The sequence below is a fragment of the Balaenoptera acutorostrata genome, chromosome 12 (assembly GCF_949987535.1).
Source record: "Balaenoptera acutorostrata chromosome 12, mBalAcu1.1, whole genome shotgun sequence".
Classification (NCBI taxonomy): domain Eukaryota; kingdom Metazoa; phylum Chordata; class Mammalia; order Artiodactyla; family Balaenopteridae; genus Balaenoptera; species Balaenoptera acutorostrata.
Genome location: NC_080075.1, coordinates 64,310,762 through 64,325,813, shown reverse-complemented (window position 1 = coordinate 64,325,813; position 15,052 = coordinate 64,310,762). Strand labels below are relative to the sequence as shown.

At 37.9% G+C, this 15,052-nt stretch overlaps 1 protein-coding gene and 1 pseudogene across 3 annotated transcripts in view; one reads left to right on the top strand and one right to left on the bottom strand.

Moving 5' to 3' along the window:
* The window catches only part of STRN (striatin), a 113,822-nt gene that overhangs the window by 47,538 nt on the left and 51,232 nt on the right, over positions 1-15,052 (bottom strand). For all 3 annotated transcript variants that reach the window (XM_057558131.1, XM_057558132.1, XM_057558133.1), the window contains exons 4-5: positions 11,064-11,142; positions 1,489-1,656 (exon numbers count right to left, since the gene is read on the bottom strand). In XM_057558131.1, coding sequence (XP_057414114.1) covers positions 1,489-1,656; positions 11,064-11,142 — 247 coding nt within the window. The remainder of the gene's footprint in view (positions 1-1,488; positions 1,657-11,063; positions 11,143-15,052) is intronic.
* On the top strand, positions 11,578-12,719 carry LOC103008959 (annexin A2-like; annotated as a pseudogene).

The window sequence follows — 15,052 nt, the reverse complement described above, 5'->3', positions numbered from 1 at the left end:
AGAAAATAACTAGTAAATACATCATTTTTCTCTGATGCAATCTTGCATTTCTGAACAGCTAAAGAGTTGAAAAAAGCAAATGTGTACATAAAGTTACTAAAAACAATATTTTAGTCAAATTAATATTACTACAAAACTTGATCCTGTTGGTTAAACCTTTTCGAAATGATTGACTTTTCAAATATGTAAGATTTTATTTTAGTTCCCTCTAAAGAATTTTAACAAAAAATTTCTTAATGGCCAGAACAGAATGATTTCTCTCATTAGGAAATGTTATAGATAAGAAGACATTTTCCTGAAAAAATTTATCCACAATTATGGGCAAAATTCTCAAAACAGATAAATCTTAAATTTCAAATCTGCTCAGAGCTACATTTTCGTTTTTTTCCAACCTACGCTCCATCCCTATAGAAGTCAGATTCAGAATAATACCTTTATCAGTTTCAAAAGAGAGGTCAAGGCCAAACACAAAACAACTAGAGTGGTCTTTCCTGAGGGTCTTTATAATAATTTGAGCTAATTCATTAGGTAAAAATATAACCAGGATTAATGCCTACATTGTCTACTTCTACACAGAGAAACAATCTACATCTTACATTTATTAAAACAAGTTATATAGTCTTAACTATTAATGAATACATTTAAGAAGGCTCCAGTGACATTTGTTTATAAAAGTCATATTTTTAAACCTTTACCTAACCCCATAATTTTAGTTTATGTTCCAAATAATAGAAACTATGTTCTCACTAGAAAATGTATAGAGCTCAATTAAAACCATTCTTCCAGCCTAAACATGAGTTAAAATAAAGTAACATCATACTCAGACTTTCAAAGAATCTTTGGCTTTTTATTTCTTTAAGAATCATGTCAATTTGTTTCAATAAAGAAGAATCTCCTTATTTAACTGTCCACGTTCATTTTAAGCAGAATTACATATAATTGTATGATACATGATCCAAAAAGCAAAAAAAATTTCTGCTACTGAATTTTTCACTTATTCTATCAATTAAAATATATATACTTGAAATAGATACTTTTCAAGGGGAAGATGAGTTACAGCATTATTAGATACATGAAAATGGCTAAAAGGTTTACATCAAAAGAATTAAATATTTATATGATTTCTGGGTCACCAGGAATGAAATTTCACTCTTACAGATTTGAAGTGAATTTCCAAATAAGATCTTTTATGCAAGTTCTAATAGTGACTGAGCTTCAAGATATTAAAATCTATATTAAATCCATATATTGCAAGCAATTAAAAAATCTTAAATAAAAATATTCTTAAAGTAATCATAAATGATAACTCTAATCCCTATGGTGTTATCTTCTACCAAATAAAATTTTAATTTTTTTATTAAACTTTATCATTAAATTACTTCTGTAGCAGTATCTAAAAGTACAAGTATCACAAGTGTCACCCATAAGCCAAAAACATTAATAAGAACTAAAACTACAGCCAAACCACTTTCCAGACAAAATACTTACCCAATCATTGCTGTCTCTTTAACTTCAGCCTCTGTGCCATTTATAACTGAGTCCTGATTTTTGTCATCTTCCCTGTCAGTGACATCACTTGAAAAGCCCAACAAAGCTCGCACTCGTTTGGATTTCACATCTAGAATAGTATCTGTGTAACCCACCTCCTGTAGATACCTGTGTGTGAAGAGGATCTTTACAATTCAGTCATATTGGAATCAGTATTCTATTACTGAATATGTAAATAAAAACATTTCTTTAAATTCATATGCCTGCATAAGTCTTAACAGTACAGTACTATGCTACTAAGACTTGCTAATAAATAATCTTCCAGCTGCAGATGGAGCTGTCTCTTGCAGTACCAGCCTCTATGGTCACTGAGAAAAATCAAAGAACTATACAATACACCATTCATTTATCATAAGAAGAAGCTATTCCTTAATATACCTAATAGCACATTCTTTCTTCTAGGCAGGGTTGGAGTAAACTCACTCTCAGATTCTACTGAATTACTATTTTATAATAGTAACTATAATAAACAATAGTCTTTTTACACTTCTGATATTAAACTATCATTGGATAAATTGAAATCTAGAGAGAAAGTTTCTAGCATATATCTCCATGACATACAAAGTTTCTAGCATATATGGTTTCCTCCATGACATAAAAAAGACAGTATATTCCAAAGAGTCACTTCCACAGAAGGGAAGCTTCTATCCTGACGACAACTCTAAAATAAAAATAGACCACAACTCAACTGTGGGATGTGAGATGAGTGGGTGCACAGGTGTGTGTGTGCTGCAGAGAGGCAGTAGCATAGAAAACAGAGAATAGGCTTTGTATGGAGAGTTACACCTGGGTTCAAAGCCCATTTCTTCCACCTTCTTCCTGTGTAACATTAATTCTCCTGAACCTTAGTTTTCCTTCTCCTAAAAGAGACACACCTAGAACAGTGTCTGGCATATAGAAGGCACTCAGTATCTATTAACAACAAAGATGACCAAAAAAGATGAAAAGTGGTAGTGGCGAGAACATGAAAAAGGCAAATGCCACTAATAATGTCATTAATAAACATGATAGACAAATGTCTACCATTAACTTATAAGCATTAACTTAGAGGTAAGTATCAAGTCTATGAGATGAAAGAGAAAACAAAGATCAAAAAGATAACCAGTCTGATCTAAGATCACGTTATTTTAAGATCTGGTATTAAGAGTTATTATAGCTCAAAGAGATACCTCACAAAGACATGTGACCAAAATGGAATAAATGTATCCTATCAAGTCAAGGTACTCATTTTTCAATCCTATCCAGTACCTATAGAAAATTTTTGATTAAAATTTGGATAGTAAATTTCAAACGTTCCTGATTTTAATCAGTTGGTTCTTGCAAACACAAAGGTATTATGCTTTTCTATTTTTAACAAATAATACTTGATACATAACTCACTTTGGCAACAAAATCACATCATATATAACTGTTTCCAAAACTGCTCATTCCATAGATAAGTTGGCTTTACTAAATAGTTACTTCCTTATTCATCAATAAAATGTCACCTTTGAGAGGCAGATTACGAGTCTTTTAAAAAATATTTCTTGAGGGCTTCCCTGGCGGCGCAGTGGTTGAGAATCTGCCTGCCAATGCAGGGGACACGGGTTCGAGCCCTGGTCTGGGAAGATCCCACATGCCGCGGAGCAACTAGGCCCGTGAGCCACAACTACTGAGCCTGCGCGTCTGGAGCCTGTGCTCCGCAACAAGAGAGGCCACGATAGTGAGAGGCCCGTGCACCGCGATGAAGAGTGGCCCCCGCTTGCCGCAACTGGAGAAAGCCCTCGCACAGAAACGAAGACCCAACACAGTCAAAAATAAATTAATTAATTAAAAAAATTTTTTCTTGGATTGCTCACTATGATAACCACTTGTCATTAAAAAAAACCAAAAAAACAAAATAAGCACTTTAAGAATTTATTTATTTATAAAAGGAAAATGCATAAATCACATTTAAGACCAAAGTGAAAACCCATTTATTAAATAGTAATGAAGTCTCTGGAGACTGAATTCAGCTGGAGACAGAACTCACTGGAGACTGGAGCTCATGAGGGCCTTTGGGATGACTGTGGCTCAAGTTTACAAAATTTTATTATATGGTTCACCGCTGTACTTACTATGAGGAAAGTAGAGTAAAGTTGCAAAAAAAATCTAGTAACTTTGAAAAACTGAGACCGGAGGAGCGACTGGTTCAAGACGGCGGAGTAGAAGGACGTGCGCTCACTCCCTCTTGCAAGAGCACCGGAATCCCAACTAACTGCTGAACAGTCATCAAGAGGAAGACACTGGAACTCACCAAAAAAGATACCCCACATCCAAAGACAAAGGAGAAGCCGCAGTGAGACAGCAGGAGGGGCGCAATCACAATAAAATCAAATCCTACAACCGCTGGGTGGATGACTCACAAACTGGAGAACAATTATACCACAGAAGTCCACCCACTGGAGTGAACGTTCTGAGCCCCACGTCAGGCTTCCCAACCTGGGGGTCCAGCAACAGGAGGAGGAATTCCCAGAGAATCAGACTTTAAAGGCTAGCGGGATTTGATTGCAGGACTTCGACAGGACTGGGGGAAACAGAGACTCCACTCTTGGAGGGCACACACAAAGTAGTGTGCGTGTCAGTACACAGGGGGAAGGAGCAGTGACCCCACAGATGATGGAACCAGACCTGCCTGCTAGTGTTGGAGGGTCTGCTGCAGAGGCAGGGGGTGGCTGTGGCTCACCGGGGGGACAAGGACACTGGCAGCTAAAGATCTGGAAAGTACTCCTTGGCATGAGCCCTCCAGAGTCCACCTTTAGCCCCACCAAACAGCAGGTTTGGCAGGCTCCAGTGCTGCGTCACCTCAGGCCAAATAACCAACAGGGAGGGAATGCAGCCCCACCCAACAGCAAACAAGGAAGTTAAAGTTTTACTGAATTGTTCCCACCAGAGCAAACCCAGCTCTACCCACCACCAGTCCCTCCCATCAGGAAGCCTGCACAAGCCTCTTAGATAGCCTCATCCACCAGAGGGCAGACAGCAGAAGCAAGAAAAACCACAATCCTGCAGCCTGTGGAACGAAAACCACATTCACAGAAAGACAGACAAAATGAAAAGGCAGAGGGCTATGTACCCGATGAAGGAACAAGACACAACCCTAGAAAAACAATTAAATGAAGTGGAGATAGGCAACCTTCCAGAAAAGGAATTCAGAATAATGATAGTGAAGATGATCCAGGACCTCAGAAAAAGAATGGAGGCAAAGACCAAGAAGATGCAAGAAATGTTTAACAAAGACCTACAAGAATTAAAGGACAAACACCTAGAAGAATTAAAGAACAAACAAACAGAGATGAACACTACAATAACTGAAATGAAAAACATACTAGAAGGAATCAATAGCAGAATAACTGAGGAAGAAGAACAGACAAGTGACCTAGAAGACAGAATGGTAGAATTCACTGCCACAGAACAGAGTAAAGAAAAAGAATGAAAAGAAATGAAGACAGCCTAAGAGACCTCTGGGACAACATTAAATGCACCAACATTCGCATTATAAGGGCCCCAGAAGGAGAAGAGAGCGACAAAGCACTCAAGAAAATATTTGAAGAGATTACAGTCAAAAACTTCCCTAATATGGGAAAGGAAATAGCCACCCAAGTCCAGGAAGTGCAGAGAGCCCCAGGCAGGATAAACCCAAGGAGAAACATGCCGAGACACATAGTAATCAAACTGACAAAAATTAAAGACAAAGAAAAATTGTTAAAAGCAACAAGAGAAAAATGACAAATAACATACAAGGGAACTCCCATAAGGTTAACAGCTGATTTCTCAGCAGAAACTCTACAGGCCAGAAGGTAGTGGCATGATATACTTAAAGTGATGAAAGGGAAGAACCTACAACCGAGATTACTCTACCCAGCAAGGATCTCATTCAGATTCAACGGAGAAATCAAAAGCTTTACAGACAAGCAAAAGCTAAGAGAATTCAGCCCCACCAAACCACCTCTACAACAAATGCTAAAGGAACTTCTCTAAGTGGGAAACACAAGAGAAGAAAAGGACCTACAAAAACAAACCCAAAACAATTAAGAAAATGGTCATAGGAACATCCATATCGATAATTACCTTAAACATGAATGGATTAAATGCTCCAACCAAAAGACACAGGCTTGCTGAATGGATACAAAAACAAGACCCATATATGTGCTGTCTACAAGAGACCCACTTCAGACCTAGGGACACATACAGACTGAAAGTGGGGGGATGGAAAAAGATATTCCATGCAAATGGAAATCAAAAGAAAGCTGGAGTAGCAATACTCATATCAGATAAAATAGACTTTAAAATAAAGAATGTTACAAGAGACAAGGAAGGACACTACATAATGGTCAAGGGTTCAATCCAAGAAGAAGATATAACAATTATAAATATATATGCACCCAACATAGGAGCACCTCAATACATAAGGCAAATCTAACTGCTATAAAAGAGGAAATCGACAGTAACACAATAATAGTGGGGGACGTTAACACCTCACTTACACCAATGGACAGATCATCCAGACAGAAAATTAATAAGGAAACACAAGCTTTAAATGACACAATAGATCAGACAGATTTAATTGATATTTATAGGACATTCCATCCCAAAACAGCAGATTACACTTTCTTCTCAAGTGCACACAGAACATTCTCCAGGATAGATCACATCTTGGGTCACAAATCAAGCCTTGGTAAATTTAAGAAAATTGAAATCATATCAAGCATCTTTTCCGACCACAACGCTATGAGATTAGAAATAAGATACAGGGAAAAAACGTAAAAAATACAAACACAGGGAGGTCAAACAATACGTTACTAAATAACCAAGAGATCACTGGAGAAATCAAAGAGGAAATCAAAAAATACCTAGAGACAAATGACAACGAAAACACAATGATCCAAAAACCTATGGGATGCAGCAAAAGCAGTTCTAAGAGGGAAGTTTATAGCAATCCAATCCTACTTCCAGAAACAAGAAAAATCTCAAATAAACAATCTAACCTTACACCTAAAGGAACTAGAGACAGAAGAACAAAGAAAACCCAAAGTTAGTAGAAGGAAAGAGGTCATAAAGATCAGAGCGGAAATAAATGAAATAGAAACAAAGAAAACAATAGCAACGATCAATAAAACTAAAAGCTGGTTCTTTGAGAAGATAAACAAAATTGATAAACCTTTATCCAGACTCATCAAGAAAAAGAGGGAGAGGACTCAAATCAATAAAATTAGAAATGAAAAAGGAGAAGTTACAATGGACACCGCAGAAATACGAAGCATCCTAAGAGACTACTACAAGCAACTCTATGCCAATAAAATGGACAACTTGCAAGAAATGGACAAATTCTTAGAAAGGTATAACCTTCCAAGACTGAACCAGGAAGAAATAGAAAATATGAACAGACCAATCAGAAGTAATCAAATTGAAACTGTGATTAAAAATCTTCCAACAAACAAAAGCCCAGGACCAGATGGCTTCACAGGTGAATTCTATCAAACATTTAGAGAATAGCTAACACCCATCCTTCTCAAACTCTTCCAAAAAACTGCAGAGGAAGGAACACTCCCAAACACATTCTACAAGGCCATCATCACCCTGATACCAAAACCAGACAAAGATACTACAAAAAAAGAAAATTACAAACCAGTATCACTGATGAATATAGATGCAAAAATCCTCAACAAAATACTAGCAAACAGAATCCAACAACACATTAAAAGGATCATACACCATGATCAAGTGGGATTTACCCCAGGGATGCAAGGAGTCTTCAATATACGCAAATCAATCAATGTGATACACCATATTAACAAACTGAAGAATAAGAACCAGATGATCATCTCAATAGATGCAGAAAAAGCTTTTGACAAAATTCAACACTCGTTTATGATAAAAATTCTCCAGAAAGTGGGCACAGAGGGAACCTACCTCAACATAATAAAGGTCATATATGACAAACCCACAGCAAACATCATTCTCAATGGTGAAAAACTGAAAGCATTTCCTCTAAGATCAGGAACAAGACAAGGATGTCCACTCTCGCCACTATTATTCAACATAGTCCTAACCACGGCAATCAGAGAAGAAAAAGAAATAAAAGGAATCCAAATTGGAAAAGAAGAAGTAAAACTGTCACTGTTTGCAGATGACATGATACAATACATACAGAATCCTAAAGATGCCACCAGAAAACTACTAGAGCTAATCAATGAATTTGGTAAAGTAGCAGGATACAAAATTAATGCACAGAAATCTCCTGCATTCCTATACACTAACAACGAAAGATCAGAAAGAGAAATTTAGGAAACAATCTCATTCACCACTGCAACAAAAAGAATAAAATAACTAGGAATAAACCTACCTAAGGAGACAAAAGACCTGTATGCAGAAAACTATAAGACACTGTTGAAAGAAATCAAAGATGACACAAACAGATGGAGAGATATACCATGTTCTTGGATTGGAAGAATCAATATTGTGAAAATGACTATACTACCCAAAGCAATTTACAGATTCAATGCAATCCCTATCAAACTACCAATGGCATTTTTCACAGAACTAGAACAAAAAATCTAAAATTTGTATGGAGACACAAAAGACCTCAAATAGCCAAAGCAATCTTGAGGGAAAAAAACAGAGCTGGAGGAATCAGACTCCCTGACTTCAGACTATACTACAAAGCTACAGTAATCAAGACAGTATGGTACTGGCAGAAAAACAGAAATATAGATCAATGGAACAGGATAGAAAGCCCAGAGATAAACCCACACACCTATGGTCAACTAATCTATGACAAAGGAGGCAAGGATGTACAATGGAGAAAAGACAGTCTCTTCAATAAGTGGTGTTGGGAAAACTGGACAGGTACATGTAAAAGAATGAAATTAGAACACTCCCTAACACCATACACAAAAATAAACTCAAAATGGATTCAAGACCTAAATGTAAGGCCAGACACTATCAAACTCTTAGAGGAAAACATAGGCAGAACACTCTATGACATAAATCACAGCAAGATCCTTTTTGACCCACCTCCTAGAGAAATGGAAATAAAAACAAAAATAAACAAATGGGACCTAATGAAACTTAAAAGCTTTTGCACAGCAAAGGAAACTATAAACAAGATGAAAAGACAACCCTCAGAATGGGAGAAAATATTTGCTAACAAATCAACAAAGGATTAATCTCCAAAATATATAAACAGCCCATGCAGCTCAACATTATAAAAACAAACAACCCCATCCAAAAATGGGCAGAAGACCTAAATAGACATTTCTCCAAAGAAGACATACAGATGGCCAAGAGGCACATGAAAAGCTGTTCAACATCACTAATCATTAGAGAAATGCAAATCAAAACTACAATGAGGTATCACCTCACACCGGTTAGAATGGGCATCATCAGAAAATGTACAAACAGCAAATGCTGCTGAGGGTGTGGAAAAAAGGGAACCCTCTTGCACTGTTGGTGGGAATGTAAACTGATACAGCCACTATGGAGAAAAGTATGGAGATTCCTTAAAAAACTAAAACTAGAATCACCATATGACCCAGCAATCCCACTACTGGGCATACACCCAGAGAAAACCATAATTCAAAAAGACACATGCACCCCAGTGTTCACTGCAGCACTGTTTACAATAGCCAGGTCATGGAAGCAACCTAAATGCCCACTGACAGACGAACAGTTAAAGAAGATGTGGTACATACACACAATGGAATATTACTCAGCCATAAAAAGGAATGAAATTGACTCATTTGTAGAGACACGGATGGACCTAGAGACTGTCATACAGAGTGAAGTAAGTCAGAAAGAGAAAAACAGTATCATATATTAACACATATATGTGGATTCTCGAAAAATGGTACAGATGAACCAGTTTGCAAGGCAAATATAGAGACACAGATGTAGAGAACAAATGTACAGACACCAAGGGGGGAAAGTGTCGGGGGGGATGAATTGGGATATTGGGATTGACATATATACACTAATATGTATAAAATAGATAACTAATAAGAACCTGCTGTATAAAAAATAAATAAATAAAATAAAATTTAAAACATAAATAAATAAATAGTAATGAAGTCTCATTTCCTTCTCACTTTGAGGAGATAAAAAATAGATGTAAGGAGACACTGTAATATTCTCTTCCCATCATCAAAAGAAATGGCTGGCATGCAATCTGCTCTGGAAACCACAGGTTTAGACTATTCACAAGCAACCCCAAAAGTTTAAACCAGGTAGCAAATTTCATTTTACTGAGGCACAAATCAAAATACCAATTTCAAATGTGATATGCAAGGGTCAGGCACTGAGCTGGTGAGTGGGTCTAGCCCACTGCCTGACATCTGAACCTCAACCTAGCTTTGATCCCTCTTTATACTCTCAAGTTCACATTTTATAGGAGAAACTATATGTTAGCATAAAATTTACAAACTTGGAAAATCCAAGAAGTTCTTCCATCTATTTAAAATAAAGTTTAAAAACATAACACAAAAATTACATGATTAGACTTATATTAAAACATATGTATATTCATGTATAAAAGGTACAAGGAAAAGAGTAACTTTAAGGGTATAGAATTCTTTAAACTATAAATTTAAGCATATATAAATTAGAAGCTTTAAGCTGTACACTTCCTGATAAAGCTAAAATTATGGAGAGAGAACTTATTCTTGATAATTCTTACTAATATTTAATGAAAAAATAAATTCCTCCATAGGGGAAAAAGTATTTAATATGAAAAAGGAACAGTAATTCAAAGAAGCTTTTTCACAGCAGATACTTTTTTTTTTTTTTCAAACATCTTTATTGAAGTATAATTGCCTTACAATAGTGTGTTAGCATCTGCTTTATAACAAAGTGAATCTGTTATACATATACAATATGTTCCCATTTCTCTTCCCTCCTGCATCTCCCTCCCTCCCACCCTCCCCATCCCACCCCTCTAGGTGGTCACAAAGCACCGAGCTGATCTCCCTGTGCTATGCGGCTGCTTCCCACTAGCTATCTATTTTACATTTGGTAGTGAGTGTATATATGTCCATGACACTCTCTTACCCTGTCACATCTCACCCCACCCCCTCCCCATATCCTCAAGTCCATTCTCTAGTAGGTCTGTGTCTTTATTCCCGTCTTGCCACTAGGTTCTTCATGGCCTTTTTTTTTTTTTTTTTCCCTTAGATTCCATATATATGTGTTAGCATACTGTATTTGTTTTTCTCTTTCTGACTTACTTCACTCTGTATGACAGACTCTAACTCCATCCACCTCATTACAAATACCTCCATTTCATTTCTTTTTATGGCTGAGTAATATTCCATTGTATATATGTGCCACATCTTCTTTATCCATTCATCTGTCGATGGACATTTAGGTTGCTTCCATGTCCTGGCTATTGTAAATAGAGCTGCAATGAACATTTTGGTACATGACTCTTTTTGACCTATGGTTTTCTCAGGGTATATGCCCAGTAGTGGGATTTACAGCAGATACTTTCAAGAGATACTTACTGTCTGAGTAGTTGTCGACCTTGTTTCCACATTAACTGGCTGTTTTGTTGTGGCTGCACCTCTGTTTCATTACCTTCATCTGGAAAACATTAAATCATAAAAAAACTGACGTTATATACATTAGAGGGTATCTCAATTCATTAAAAATGTCCAAAAAAAACTTATAAGATTAAGAACACTGCACTGTAAGGTATGTTTTAGGACAATGGAAATTCTGTTTTTAAGTTTAATTTCCATAACAAAACTCTAATATAAATTCATTATGGCTACTAGATTTCCCTGAGAGTTTCAGAACTAAAATAAAGGCTTTTCCCCAATTTTTAGGTAACCTGAGAATTTTCCTTCAGGACAAATCAAGTCATACAAGAGTCAAAAGTATTACGAAGCACCACATCAGAATTAGAACAAAATGCCCAGGAACGATGGTTCAAAAAAAAAAAACAGCCCATCTGGTAAAGAGTAGATAGATAAGAAATAATCCCTGCTTTGCATCTGGCGACGCTCCACACCCGGCGCAGCTTCCTTCAAAATGTCTACCGTTCATGAAATTCTCTACAAGCTCAGCTTGGAGGGTGATCACTCCACACCTCCAAGTGCATACGGGTCAGTCAAAGCGTACACCAACTTTGATGCTGAGCGGGATGCTCTGAACACTGAAAGGGCCATCAAGACTAAGGGTGTGGGTGAGGTCACCATCAACATTTTGACCAACCACAGCAATGAACAGAGACAGGATATTGCCTTCGCCTACCAGAGGAGGACCAAAAAGGAACTTGCATCAGCATGAAGCCAGCCTTGTCCGGCCACCTGGAGACAGTGATTTTGGGCCTACTGAAAACACTTGCTCAGTATGACGCTTCCGAGCTGAAAGCCTCCATGAAGGGGCTGGGGACCGACGAGGACTCCCTCATTGAGTTCATCTGCTCAAGGACCAACCAAGAGCTGCAGGAAATCAACAGAGTCGACAAGGACATGTACAAGACCGATCTGGAGAAGGATATCATTTCCGACACATCTGGTGACTTCCGCAAGCTGATGGTTGGCCTATCGAAGGGTCGAAGAGCAGAGGATGGCTCTGTCGTTGATTATGAACTGATTGACCAAGATGCCCGGGATCTCTGTGATGCTGGCATGAAGAGGAGAGGAACTGATGTTCCCAAGCGGATCAGCATCCTGACCAAGTGGAGTGTGTGCCGCCTCCAGAAAGTATTTGAAAGGTACAAGAGCTACAGCCCTTATGACATGCTGGAGAGCATCAACAAGGAGGTCAGAGGAGACCTGGAAAATGCCTTCCTGAACTGAGTCCAGTGCATTCAGAACAAGCCCCTGTATTTTGCTGACAGACTGTACGACTCCATGAAGGGCAAGGGCACTCATGATAAGGTCCTGATTAGAATCATGATCTCCCACAGTGAAGTGGACATGTTGAAAATTAGATCTGAATTCAAGAAAAAGTATGGCAAGTCCCTGTACTACTACATTCAGCAAGACACCAAGGGCGACTACCAGAAAGTGCTGCTGTACCTGTGTGGTGGGGATGACTGAAGCCCACAATGGCCCGAGGGTCCAGGACGGCTGCTCCGCACTCCCAGCTAACAGTTCTACACAGTCAGCTTGTGGCTAACAGCCCCCTTGTGCCCATCCCTGGGAGGATGACGTTAGCACTGCCCACCCCACCTGCTCCATCCTTAGTTTAGTTGCCTAAGCATTACGTGGCTTTCCGGTCTAGTCTCTCTTTACAGTCAAAGAAATGAACATTCCAAGGAGCTGGAAGTGAAATCTATGATGTGAAACACTTTGCCTTCTGAGTAATGTGTCATAAACATGAATAAACTGAATTTTTACTTTAGGAACAAGGGGAAAAAAAAAAAAAAGAAAGAATCCCTAGCCAAATCTATTTCCTTCACTAGTTATTAAATGAAAACCTCAAGCATTCTTTTTTTAAGACCTTCTTTAGATGAAAACCTCCTAGGCCCTGTAAAGCTTCAATTCATCATTTGGTAGAAGCCGAATCTTTCAAAAAGATGATAAGGGACTTCCTTGGTGGAGCAGTGGTTAAGAATCCACCTGCCAATGCAGGGGACATGGGTTCGAGCCCTGGTCCGGGAAGATCTCACATGCCGCGGAGCAACTAAGCCTGTGTGCCACAACTACTGAGCCTGCACCCTAGAGCCTGCAAGCCACAGCTACTGAGCCCACGTGCCACAACTACTGAAGCCTGCGCACCTAGAGCCCGTGCTCCGCAACAAGAGAAGCCATGACAATGAGAAGCCCACGCACCGAAACGAGTAGCCCCTGCTTGCCACAACTAGAGAAAGCCTGCGTGCAGCAACGAAGACCCAATGCAGCCAAAAATAATAAATAATAAATAAATAAATAAATAAATAAATAAATAAATAAATAAATAAATAAGCAAGCCTAAATCCTTTCTACACCATCCTCAGATACACTCAACTGCCTTTGCCTACTTTGGTAGCTAGTGATGTTACCAAGGAGTGGTACATCCAGTCAATGGAATACTACTCAACAAGAACAAGGAATGAACTACTGACACACACCAACATATAAGAATCTCAAATGCATTATGCTAAACGGGAGACCCTAGATTCAAAAGGCTACATTCTGTATGATTCTGGAATTGATATGATTTTCTCAAAAAGGCAAAACTGTAGGAACAGAAAACATATTAGTGGTTGCCACGGGATTAGAGTAGGGAAGGAGGGGTTAACTACAAAGGGTATTAGTAACAAGACTGTATGTGTTTATGAAAACACCAAAAAGGTGAATTTCACTGTATGTAAATTATACCTTAATAAAAAATAAATTAAGCCAAATCAAATAAGAACGCACCCTCTTTTTAAAAAGTGTATTCTTATACTGAGATAAAATCTGACTCCCTGGGTGATCATTTTGTAATATATTAAAATATCAAACCACTATGTTGTATACCTGAAACTAATATAATATTGCAAGTCAGTTATACTTCAATGAAAGAAAAAGAGAAAAAGAAAAAGAAAGCAAGGACTCAGTCCTGACTCAGTTCACCCAGCTATATGACAAAAACAGCAAGGCTATGACTGCTGCTTATTATATTATTCCACTGGATCATGACTAGGCTCCAGATGATTGCAAGGAAGCAAACAAAACCTCATGGAAATATAACCAGTCACAACACTTACTAAGAATGAAGACATTCAAAGACCTATAGAGCTTGAGGAGTCCTTATCTCCTTGGTAATGGATTTGAGGAAAACTGTTTACCCTAATTCTTTTATTAGATTAGTGTATGAATTAATGATCTAAGATTACATCTGCAATCATAGATTTAACCACACAAATATACAACAGGCTCTTTACTCAACATTGCCAAAATCTATTTTCTACTGTTTTAGAGAAATAATCAGTGGTATAGACTTCTGTAAGAGCAACAAGTTTCAATGCCTGCAAAGTAATTATAAAGACAGAAATCCTGATTCTGGATAAATTTCTCCGAAGTAAATTTTCCTTTCTCTATTTAAAAAAAAAAAAATCTGACTCTCTGGGTCACATGTGAACTTGTTTTTCCCCACACTTCCTTATCCAGGCTAAACACTTAGTTCTCTCAATGGTTAGTAAGTATTCATCAACTATCAGATTCATTCTTACCTTATCAAGTTCAAAAAGTGACATTATACAAAAGTGAGGATTTTAAAGTGGGTAAGAACTGAATTTCTTGGTAATGTTAAAAGTATCTGACTGGCACTTCCAGTCAAGTTGCAGTAACAGGGACCCAATTTACCCTCCTGCTTGAAGCAACTATAAATCAAAATGGTTAAGACACTGGACATCAGGCAACAGAGGGCAGCAATCCCTGAGAAAAGGGAACCAAACAGGTGAGCCCTATGATTGTTCCAGCTTACTGCCTTGATAGAGTTTCCCGATCACAGCATAGGGAGGGAGAACAAAAATAATATCTGAAGAAACAGGGGCTGAAAAGTTCCAAATTTCATG